Source organism: Ranitomeya imitator, chromosome 1 (assembly GCF_032444005.1).
Source record: "Ranitomeya imitator isolate aRanImi1 chromosome 1, aRanImi1.pri, whole genome shotgun sequence".
Taxonomy (NCBI): Eukaryota; Metazoa; Chordata; class Amphibia; order Anura; family Dendrobatidae; genus Ranitomeya; species Ranitomeya imitator.
The window spans coordinates 345,570,907-345,583,051 of record NC_091282.1 but is presented as its reverse complement, the minus strand read 5'-3'; the positions used below and the strand labels follow the sequence as shown (position 1 = coordinate 345,583,051).

The 12,145-nt window shown below is 42.5% G+C and overlaps 1 protein-coding gene across 1 annotated transcript in view; it reads right to left on the bottom strand.

Moving 5' to 3' along the window:
• Nucleotides 1-12,145, bottom strand: part of EMID1 (EMI domain containing 1) — a 247,384-nt gene that overhangs the window by 76,959 nt on the left and 158,280 nt on the right. Inside the window, exons 9-10 of the mRNA XM_069759923.1 lie at nucleotides 8,927-9,004; nucleotides 8,789-8,841 (exon numbers count right to left, since the gene is read on the bottom strand). Coding sequence (XP_069616024.1) covers nucleotides 8,789-8,841; nucleotides 8,927-9,004 — 131 coding nt within the window. The remainder of the gene's footprint in view (nucleotides 1-8,788; nucleotides 8,842-8,926; nucleotides 9,005-12,145) is intronic.

Here is a 12,145-nt window from a genome sequence, read left to right as displayed (position 1 = left end):
GAGATATAATCTCCTGATGAGATGGCAACATGGACAGAGTGAAAGGGATGGTCTGGTGTGTTATCTGAGAGGGTAGTGTCGACCCATTCACCACTCGTACGGTAACTGGTTAAGCTAGCATTACCAGGGGAATTGTGTGACGTTGGGTGAAGGCTGAAGACATAAAATTGCCCTCTGCCCCAGAATCCACACAGAGCTCTACCGAGTGGCAGAATGAGCCTATAGTAATTGTCCCATTAAAGGACAATTTAGAGGCAAACATCGCCGTGTCTAGTGTACCTCCACCTACTACCACTAGACGCTGATGTTTCTTCGACTGCTGGGGACATCTGGTGGCAATATGTCCTGACTGCTGGCAAACATGAAAGACCTTGAGTGTACAAGCGGTCCGGGACTTAGATCTCCCTTGTGACACCTCCATGGCCTCATGTGACTCGGGGACCAGGACCGGAGATTCCAAAGGTTTGGAGAAGGTGGGAGCCAGCTGAAACCTCTTCCTACACTTGGCTCGCTCTAACCTCTGCTCGTAAAAACGGAGGTCAATAGGAGTGGACACAGCTATTAACTCATTCAGTGTGGTGGGAATCTCCCTAGTGGGCTGTGGAGGATATCCACTAAATAAAACATAACCTTTAATGATAAAATGCTAAAAAATGCGCACCCAACAGGACACAAACAACGAATAAAGTGCTCAGGTGAACCAGTGCTCAATATAAAAACGTAATGGTTTGATCTCACCCAAGCTGCCGGACACCGTACACTTCCAAACGACACAAAAGAGATCCAGGGTTGTAAGGCAGAGGCAGGGCAGACTGTGGACACAGACGGTCGCTTCCAGCTTGGGATGCCTAGCCTCTGCAGGCCCCTTACTTTGCACGGTCTTATTCTGACAATTTATGTGCCTGTTGGCACTTCCTTCTATGTGACTCCCCTGATAATTCTCCATGACCGGAGTTGAAATGCGTAGGGAGGAAGAAATTAGACTTTAAAGGATTGAGGACTCTGCCTTCATATACATTGGGTGTGTTGGTCCCCTATAGTGAGGTCCATTTGGGGCCTGTCCTTGTCAGGACAGGAGTTACACAGGGGCTACTGGGTAGATATTTGAATCCCAGCCCTGCCTCTGCCTTACAACCCTGGATCTCTTTTGTGTCGTTTGGAAGTATACGGTGTCCGGCAGCTTGGGTGAGATCAAACCATTACGTTTTTAAATTGAGCACTGGTTCACCTGAGCACTTTATTCGTTGTTTGTGTCCTGTTGGGTGCGCATTTTTTAGCATTTTATCATTAAAGGTTATGTTTTATTTAGTGGATATCCTCCACAGCTGATTCTGTCTTGAGCCAGAGGGTACTTGTATGGTGTGACTATTGCACACTATTGCTTCTCTTGTTAATCTCCCTAGTGGCCAGAGTGTCCTTCACGTGGTCAGCCAGCCCCCTCCAAAATATTGGGATAAGGACATTATCCGACCACTCCAACTCAGATGCTAGGGTACGGAAGTGGATGGCTAAATGGCTGACCAAGGACGAGCTCTGAGTCAATGCCAACAGTTGGAGTGCCGTATCATGGGTGACTCGAGGTCCTAAAAAGACCTGTTTCAGAGTGCTCTGGAATAGCAGAGCACTCTGCACCACATGATCGCCACGCTCCCACAGCAGCATAGCCCACTCCAACACCCTGTCCAACAGGAGAGACACAATAAATCCCACCTTTGCCCCCTCTGTGGGGAAACGTGCGGCCAGAAGCTTGAGGTGTATAGAGCACTGGCTCACGAAACCCCTACAAGGTTTACTATCACCCAAAAAATTTCTGGCAGCGGGAGGCGAGAGAGTCGGAACAGGGGAGGCAGTGGACGAGGTTGCTGCAGCCACGCGATCAGCCTGAACAGCAACTGTGGTAACATCCACAGCTGAGGTTGTGCGCTTGAGAGCCGCCAACCTACCCTCTAGCTGCTGGACGTACCACAAGGATTGCTGTTTGTCTGCCATTTATTAGCCAGACCCTGGTGCTAGTATTCTGTTAGGGTTGGCGGAACGCACCGAGTGTGTATATATATATATATATATATATATATATATATATATATATATATATATATATTGAGTAGTAGGTGCGTTCGCAACCTGGGGTCCACCGTGCAGGAGAGAACCTGCTGCTAGTAAAAAACAGTACTATATGGCGGTATAAGCGAACTCTGTTACTTCACAGATTCGCTTGAGAAAGAGAACGCTGTGCCCTGTTAACCTCACAGAGAAACAGCTACCTAATAGAGCCGACAGTGGTCATGCAGTCAGCATAGCACACCCAAAACTCCTCACCGGAGGTGCCGGTGTTCTAGGGGCTTATTTCAGCCAAACCCTGAATCCACATACACAAACTCCTCACCGGAGGTGCCGGTATTCTAGGGGCTTATTTCAGCCGAACCCTGACCACATGCAAGCATGACCACACTGGCGCTGAGCTCATAACTTAATACTAGCGCATGGTTAATACTAGCACTAACCTTTTATAGCTGCAGCAACTTCAGGACCTTCCTAGAGGACCAATGGGAGCTGCTGCAGTACCTGACCATGTGACCCCTGACCTCCAATGAGAGGTCTTACCCTGGGCATGCTCAGAAGGGAAAAAGCAGTACTTAGTCCCAGAGACATCTGCTCGCTGCTGACCAGTACTGGTTACAATGGCTGAGCCTGGAAAGGCAGCAGTAATCATCCACACCGTATCAGGCTGAGCCAAATGCTGTGACCGACGTCTCCGCTGAGCAGGCTCCACTGCGGCTGGAGAAGAATGGGAGACTGCAGCGGAGATGGTTCGAGATTCCCCCTGTGCAGAGGCAGGAACTCGACCCCTAACACATGGCTGCCCAAACCATCACTGACTGTGGATACTTCACACTAGACCTCAAGCAGCTTGGATTGTGTGCCTCTCCACTCTTCCTCCAGACTCTGGGATCTTGATTTCCAAATGAAATGCAAAATTTACTTTCATCTGAAAACAACACCTTGGACCACTGAGCAACAGTCGAGTTCTTTTTCTCTTTGGCCCAGGTAAGACACTTCTGGTGATGTCTATTGGTCATAAGTGGCTTGACATAAGGAATGCGACAATTGTAGCCCATGTCCTGGATACGTCTGTGTGTGGTGGCTCTTGAAGCAATGACTCCAGCAGCAGTGGTCCTTGTGAATCTCCCCCAAATTTTTGAATGGCATTTTCCTAATACTTTCAAAGCCGCAGTTATCCTGGTTGCTTGTGCACCTTTTTCTACCACACTTTTTCCTTCCACTCAACTTTCCATTAATATGCTTGGATACAGCACTCTGTGGACAGCTAGCTTCTTTAGCAATGACCTTTTGTGGCTTACCCTCCTTGTGCAGTGTGTCAATGACTGCCTTCTGGACATCTGTCAAGTCAGCAGTCTTACCAATGATTGTTGAGCCTACTGAAACAGACTAATGGACCTTTTTAAATGCTTAGGAAACCTATGCAGGTGGTTTTTGTTAATCACACTAATTTACTGAGATAATGACTTTTTTCATTGGTTGTAAGCTATAATCATCAAGGTTAGCAGAAATAATCACTTGAAATAGATCACTCTGTAATGACTCTGAGTAATATAGGAATTTCACTTTTTGTATTGAAAAACTGAAATAAATTAACTTTTTGATGACATTCTAATTTTGTGAGAAGCATCTGTATATATATATATACAGTGGGGCAAAAAAGTATTTAGTCAGTCAGCAATAGTGCAAGTTCCACCACTTAAAAAGATGAGAGGCGTCTGTAATTTACATCATAGGTAGACCTCAACTGTGGGAGACAAACTGAGAAAAAAAAATCCAGAAAATCACATTGTCTGTTTTTTTAACATTTTATTTGCATATTATGGTGGAAAATAAGTATTTGGTCAGAAACAAAATTTCATTTCAATACTTTGTAATATATCCTTTGTTGGCAATGACAGAGGTCAAACGTTTTCTGTAAGTCTTCACAAGGTTGCCACACACTGTTGTTGGTATGTTGGCCCATTCCTCCATGCAGATCTCCTCTAGAGCAGTGATGTTTTTGACTTTTCGCTTGGCAACACGGACTTTCAACTCCCTCCAAAGGTTTTCTATAGGGTTGAGATCTGGAGACTGGCTAGGCCACTCCAGAACCTTGAAATGCTTCTTACGAAGCCACTCCTTCGTTGCCCTGGCGGTGTGCTTTAGATCATTGTCATGTTGAAAGACCAAGCCACGTTTCATCTTCAATGCCCTTGCTGATGGAAGGAGGTTTGCACTCAAAATCTCACGATACATGGCCCCATTCATTCTTTCATGTACCCGGATCAGTCATCCTGGCCCCTTTGCAGAGAAACAGCCCCAAAGCATGATGTTTCCACCACCATGCTTTACAGTAGGTATGGTGTTTGATGGATGCAACTCAGTATTCTTTTTCCTCCAAACACGACAAGTTGTGTTTCTACCAAACAGTTCCAGTTTGGTTTCATCAGACCATAGGACATTCTCCCAAAACTCCTCTGGATCATCCAAATGCTCTCTAGCAAACTTCAGACGGGCCCGGACATGTACTGGCTTAAGCAGTGGGACACGTCTGGCACTGCAGGATCTGAGTCCATGGTGGCGTAGTGTGTTACTTATGGTAGGCCTAGTTACATTGGTCCCAGCTCTCTGCAGTTCATTCACTAGGTCCCCTGTCATGATCCCAATGGCAGGGGATCACAAAAGACAAGCACAAAAAAGAAAACAAGCTCTAGGGTGATGGAAACTGAGCTGACCGCGATCCTGAACCTAAACACACAACTAGCTGTAGCCGGGGAACGTGCCTACGATGATCCTAGACGTCTCGCTCCAGCCGAAGGACTAACTTCCCCTATTAGAAGAAACACAGACCTCTCTTGCCTCCAGAGAACACCCCACAGAAATAGCAGCCCCCCACATGTAATGACGGTGAAATGAGAGGAAAGCACATACGTAGTTATGAAAACAGATTCAGCAAAATGAGGCCCGCTAAAACTAGATAGCAGAGGATACAAAAGTGAACTGCGCGGTCAGCGAAAAACCCTACAAAAAATCATCCTGAAATTACTTGAACTCATGTGCCAACTCATGGAACATGAGGAGTAATATCAGCCCACTAGAGCAACCAGCAAAAAGGAATCACATATCTGCAAGCTGGACTAAGACAAAAATTAAGCAAAACGTGGAACAGGAAAATCAAAAACTTAGCTTGTCCTGAAGATTACAGAAGCGGGAAGCAGAGGTAAAAAGACACACTGATTACATTGATAGCCGGCGAGGAAATGACAAGAAAGCCAGGTTAAATAGGAAACTCCCATATCCTGATAGAACAGGTGGACACCAGAGACCGCAGAAAACACAAGTCACCCAGTACCATCTGTAACCACCAGAGGGAGCCCAAAAACAGAATCCACAACAGTCCCCCCGCGTGGTTCTGGGATTTTTGCTCACCGTTCTTGTGGTCATTCTGACCCCATGGGGTGGGATTTTGCGTGGAGCCCCAGATCGAGGCAGATTATCAGTGGTCTTGTATGTCTTCCATTTTCTAATTATTGCTCCCACTGTTGATTTCTTCACTCCAAGCTGGTTGGCTATTGCAGATTCAGTCTTCCCAGCCTGGTGCAGGGCTACAATTTTGTTTCTGGTGTCCTTTGACAGCTCTTTGGTCTTCACCATAGTGGAGTTTGGAGTCAGACTGTTTGAGGGTGTGCACAGGTGTCTTTTTATACTGATAACAAGTTTAAACAGGTGCCATTACTACAGGTAATGAGTGGAGGAAAGAGGAGACTCTTAAAGAAGAAGTTACAGGTCTGTGAGAGCCAGAAATCTTGATTGTTTGTTTCTGACCAAATACTTATTTTCCACCATAATATGCAAATAAAATGTTAAAAAAACAGACAATGTGATTTTCTGGATTTTTTTTTCTCAGTTTGTCTCCCATAGTTGAGGTCTACCTATGATGTAAATTACAGACGCCTCTCATCTTTTTAAGTGGTGGAACTTGCACTATTGCTGACTGACTAAATACTTTTTTGCCCCACTGTATATATATATGTGTGTATGTATATATATATATATATATATATATATATATACACACAGTTCAGACCAAAAGTTTGGACACACCTCATTTAAAGATTTTTCTGTATTTTCATAACTATGAAAATTGTACATTCACACTGTCTGCATCAAAACTATGAATTAACACATGTGCAATTATATAATTAACAAAAAAGTGTGAAACATCTGAAATTATGTCTTATAGTCTAGGTTCTTTAAAGTAACCACTTTTTGCTTTGATGACTGCTTTACACACTCTTGGCATTCTCTTGATGAGCTTCAAGAGGTAGTCAACGGGAATGGTTTTCAATTCACAGGTGTGCCCTGTCAGGTTTAATAAGTGGGATTTCTTGCCTTATAAATGGGGTTGGGACCATCAGTTGTGTTGTGCAGAAGTCTGATGGATACACAGCTGATAGTCCTACTGAATAGACTGTTAGAATTTGTATTATGGCAAGAACAAACCAGCTAAGTAAAGAAAAACGAGTGGCCATCATCACTTTAAGAAATGAAGGTCAGTCAGTCCGAAAAATTGGGCAAACTTTGAAAGTGTCCCCAAGGGCAGTGGCAAAATCCATCAAGCGCTACAAAGAAACTGGCTCACATGAGGACCACCCCAGGAAAGGAAGACCAAGAGTCATCTCTGCTTCTGAGGATAAGTTTATCCGAGTCACCAGCCTCAGAATTCGCAGGTTAACAGCAGCTCATATTAGAGACCAGGTCAATGCCACACACAGTTCTAGCAGCAGACACATCTCTACAACAAATGTTAAGATAAGACTTTGTGCAGCAGGCCTTCATGGTAAAATAGCTGCTAGGAAACCACTGCTAATGACAGGTAACAAGCAGAAGAGACTTGTTTGGGTAAAGAACACAAGGAATGGACATTAGAACAGTGGAAATCTGTGCTTTGGTCTGATTAGTCCAAATTTAAGACCTTTGGTTCCAACCACCGTGTCTTTGTGCAAAGCAGAAAAGGTGAACGGATGGACTTTACATGCCTGGTTCCCACCGTGAAGCATGGAGTATGAAGTGTGATGTGTGGGGGTGCTTTGCTGGTGACACTGTTGGGGATTTATTCAAAATTGAAGGCATACTGAACCAGCATGGCTACCACAGCATCTTGCAGCGGCATGCTATTCCATCCGGTTTACGTTTAGTTGAACCATCATTTATTTTTCAACAGGACAATGACCCCAAACACACCTCCAGGCTGTGTAAGGTCTATTTGACCAAGAAGGAGAGTGATGGGGTGCTATGCCAGATAACCTGGCCTCCACAGTCACCAGACCTGAACCCAATTGAGATGGTTTGGGGTGAGCTGGACCGCAGAGTGCAGGCAAAAGGGCCAACAAATGCTAAGCATCTCTGGGAACTCCTTCAAGATTGTTGGAAGACCATTCCCGGTCACTACCTCTTGAAGTTCATCAAGAGAATGCCAAGAGTGTGCAAAGCAGTCATCAAAGTAAAGATGGCTACTTTGAAGAACTTAGAATATAAGACATAATTTCAGTTGTTTCACACTTTTTTGTTAAGGATATAATTCCACATGTGTTAATTCATAGTCTTGATGCCTTCAGTGTGAATGTACAATTCTCATAGTCATGAAAATACAGAAAAATCTTTAAATGAGAAGGTGTGTCCAAACTTTTGGTCTGTACTGTATATATATATATATATATATATATATATATATATATATATATATATATATAGCCCCAGGTCTGATGACAATCTAAGAAGAAAGGAGCAGAAGCTTGGGAGTACAGCGTAGCAGGGAGCTGCAGAGTCACTTCATGGGAAAAGTTTTCAGGAACAGATGTGTGAGCAGTGGGTAATTTCCCATATATTAGGGAAACACATTACAACTTTAAATACGCACTTTAACTCTGGAATCAGTGATTGTCTGAAATCATGAAATCACAAATGTCACCATTGCTGAAGAGATTCAAAGGGACGTCTAATGCATAAAATGGCTGTCCATAGTACAGCTCCCAAATGAGTCTACACAAATACTGGGCATGATGCAGAATTTGTAACTTTTTTTTGGCATTTGACCATTTTAGAGAATTCATCATAATGGATAAATTCCGGCACCCTTCCTGTTTACCTAAACATCTAGATATTCAGTTTAGATATTTTGTGGATTTCATCCACGCTGCTGTGAAAAATGAATGTCCTGGCGTATTGGAGATGGAGGAGGATGGTTTATTCTCAACGCGTTTCAAAGTCACCAGGACTTCTTCCTCAGGATCTCCTTGGTTACCTAAACATCTAGTGATAATCAAAATACTGGCACATACCGGTACATTTTATTCACATTTGACTGCTATTATTAAAAATATTCCATCAGACGCTGCACAGCTCATTTTGTCTCTGATCTATAATTATGGAGAAGATATAATAGGTCACACCATGAATACTGCAATCATATATCCCTTGAAGACAAACTTGAAAAGGTAAGCAATTTCTAAACTAAATTCCACCAATTATACTTATAACGTTATTAATCTAGTCCTTAGAAATCAGACTGGAATTCACTGATCAGTTACTTTAAAGAACATTTCAGCAGTTAAACTCTAGTTTAATGTTTGTGTGTCATTTTTCATTCACTCACCTTATCAAAACTTATTTTTCTGATGTATCGACTTTCAGAAAATAAGATCTATTCTTTTACTTTTTTTTTCATTTATCATTCTCAACTTACGTTATTTCCCATTGGTCCCGGTGGCCCAGATTCTCCCTGAAGTCCTGGTGGCCCTGTGAGTTTAATAAAGTTCTATGAAATATGTTTTAATTTCATGTAAATTATTAAAAAGATGAAACACAAAGTAGTCATTGGTACCTGATGGTCCTGGGGGGCCCCTTGGTCCCTGAATGGGGTTTCTTCCATTCTCAGTAAAACGATTGGAATTAAACAGATCTTAAAAACATGAATAATCACAAATTATCTTTCTAAAATTCTTTAGAGAAGGGAAAGAACATGAACTGATGTACCTTAGGTCATTAGAAAGTGATTGTTACGTTACACAGCTATAGGCATTGCAAATATCGGACATGTGCACAACCCCATAGAATATCAAAGGTACGAGTGTTAATCATGAAGACCATGGAAAACACTTCTCCGCCAAATTCCATCATGGGCAGCCCTTGTAGTGTATATGGCTTTTAATATCTATCAATTTAATTTCTCTAAAACCAAATCTAAGTTGATCACACATGACGAATGGATCTCACTAGATCAACTGAGCATCATTTATCAATTTAATAATTATAACTCCATCTGTAATTAGTTGTGAAAATAAAACCTGTTTTAAATCCTGTCATTGTTTCCAGGAATGGACTGGGACTGAAATTCAGCCCTGGCATTTGAAAGTACACAGACCTATGCTGTCTCCCCCCAGAGCTCCAGATGGGCACCTCTATTAATAATACAGTTGTGCTCAAAAGTTTAAATAGCCCGGCAGAATTTTTGCTTTCTTTGCATTTTTTTCAGAGAATATGAATGATCGCGCCAAAACTTTTTCTCCACTCATGGTTAGTGGTTGGGCGAAGCCATTTATTGCCAAACTACTGTGTTTTCTCTTTTTAAATCATAATGACAACCCAAAACATGCAAATGACCCTGACCAAAAGTTCACACACGCTGGTGATATTGGCCTGATAACATGCACAGAAGTTGACACAAATGGGTTTGAATGGCTACTAAAGGTAACATCCTCACCTGTGACCTGTTTGCTTATAATCAGTTTGTGTTCATAAAACTTTTGCAGCTTTCTAACCATGAGTGGAGAAAAAGTTTTGGTGTTATCATTCATATTCTATGAAAAAAGACCAAGAAAGCAAAAATTCTGGTGGGGTATGTAAACTTTTGAGCACAACTATATTACCCTGCCTGCCTGGATAAAATCAATATTTACTAGAAGACCAATATTTCTAATAATACTGATATATAAGAATTAAATGTAATAAAACCACAATAATAATAATATTGTAATTCAACAAATATTATCAAACTATATCCAATTATTACCAGCATATACAGTAGTGATACTATCACCAATAGATTGATCATAAAGGGGTTGCCCAGGCTTGGGGGTCACTATTTAACTGCAAACTTATGAATTCTCTCAACACTTGCAGTCAGGATTCTCTGGCTCTGGGTGTGGGCAGTCATGTGATCACAAGTATACCATTTGCATACATGCAGTCTCATTCCAACTAGATGTGCGTAACCTCGCTTAATACAAGTGAATTGAAAGAGGCCAGGGCACATCTTGTAGGACACATGCTTGCTCAAATGGCCGCCCGCTCCCGGCACCAAAGAATCCTGAGAAAGCACGATGCACATAACTTGAGTGACTGGAGACTTTAACCTCAAGCCTGGTCAACCCCTTTAACCAAAACTACTGTACTAGGACTGATATTACCACCATACAGTGACCACATAATGATAATATGAGTATTACACCAGTGCTGCGCAGGCCATATATATGTATAATGTACAGATTTTCACCAGTGAAGCTGATTGTTGTCATTCATTTTTAAGAAACTGAATGAGATGTATTACAGCATTTACGGTTATTTTGCCCCTACTAAAGCACTTAGTGTGTCATGGCCCCAAGAGAGTATGATGGCCCCACATGGTATGATGGCCTCACAAAGTATGATGCCCCACAGCATCACACACAGTAAAATGGTCACCACAGCCTCCCATACAGTATGGTGATCCCCCAAAAGCCTCCCATTCAGTATGATTGTCCCCACAACCTTTCACACAGTATGATGGTACCCCACAGCCCCATATATAGTATGATGAACCCCCACAGCCCAACATGTAGTATGATGGCATCCCCACAGCCCTCTATATAATATGATGGTACTACAGACCCTCATACAGTATGAAGGTCCCCAACAGTCCCCACAAAATTAAAAAAAGGAGACTCATCTAATCCAGACTCCCTGTCTTCCGCAGCCTCCATCTCCTCTTTTTTCTTGTCTCTAAGTGGACAAGAACACCACACTGCCTGAGTGGCGTCGTCCTTCAGCAGGCTGCTGACTAAAAGTATTCTGCGGCCTGCTGGAGTAAGTGATGTGGCATTTAGCCAGTGGCTCTGTGCTCTGTCACAACTGTTAATAGTATTGGCTTCCTGTGGATGCATGTTAACAGTGTAGCAGACAATGCGACCCACGGCCGGGGAGGCCCATCTGGCATTTGCCAGATTTGACCAATGGCCAGTCTGGCCTTGATTGTATCTATATTTACTACCTCTTGGAGATGGAGCACTTCAAAGTTTGACTAGCCTAAAAGTTTAGAACCCTTTCCTATAGTCATGATTAAGCAATCTACAAAAGTTCACTGACCTACATATTGGAATTAAGGCATTATATGTCACTTTTTTTAATGTTCCTGCCTATACACAGTGCCTTGCGAAAGTATTCGGCCCCCTGGAACTTTTCAACCTTTTCCCACATACCATGCTTCAAACATAAAGATACCAAATGTAAATTTTTGGTGAAGAATCAACAACTCAAGTGGAACACAATTGTGAAGTTGAACGAAATTTATTGGTTATTTTAAATTTTTGTGGAAATTCAAAAACTGAAAACTGGGGCGTGCAATATTATTCCGCCCCTTTACTTTCAGTGCAGCAAACTCACTCCAGAAGTTCATTGTGGATCTCTGAATGATCCAATGTTGCCCTAAATGCCTAATGATGATAAATATAATCCACCTGTGTGTAATCAAGTCTCTGTATAAATGCACCTGCTCTGTGATAGTCTCAGGGTTCTGTTTGAAGCACAGAGAGCATCATAAAGACCAAGGAACACAACAAGCAGGTCCGTGATACTGTTGTGGAGAAGTTTAAAGCCGGATTTGGATACAAAATGATTTCCAAAACTTTAAACATCCCAAGTATCATATTGAAATGGAAGGAGTATCATACCACTGCAAATCTACCAAGACCCGGCCGTCCCTCTAAACATTCATCTCAAACAAGGAGAAGACTGATCAGAGATGCAACCAAGAGGCTCATGATCACTCTGGATGAACTGCAGAGAT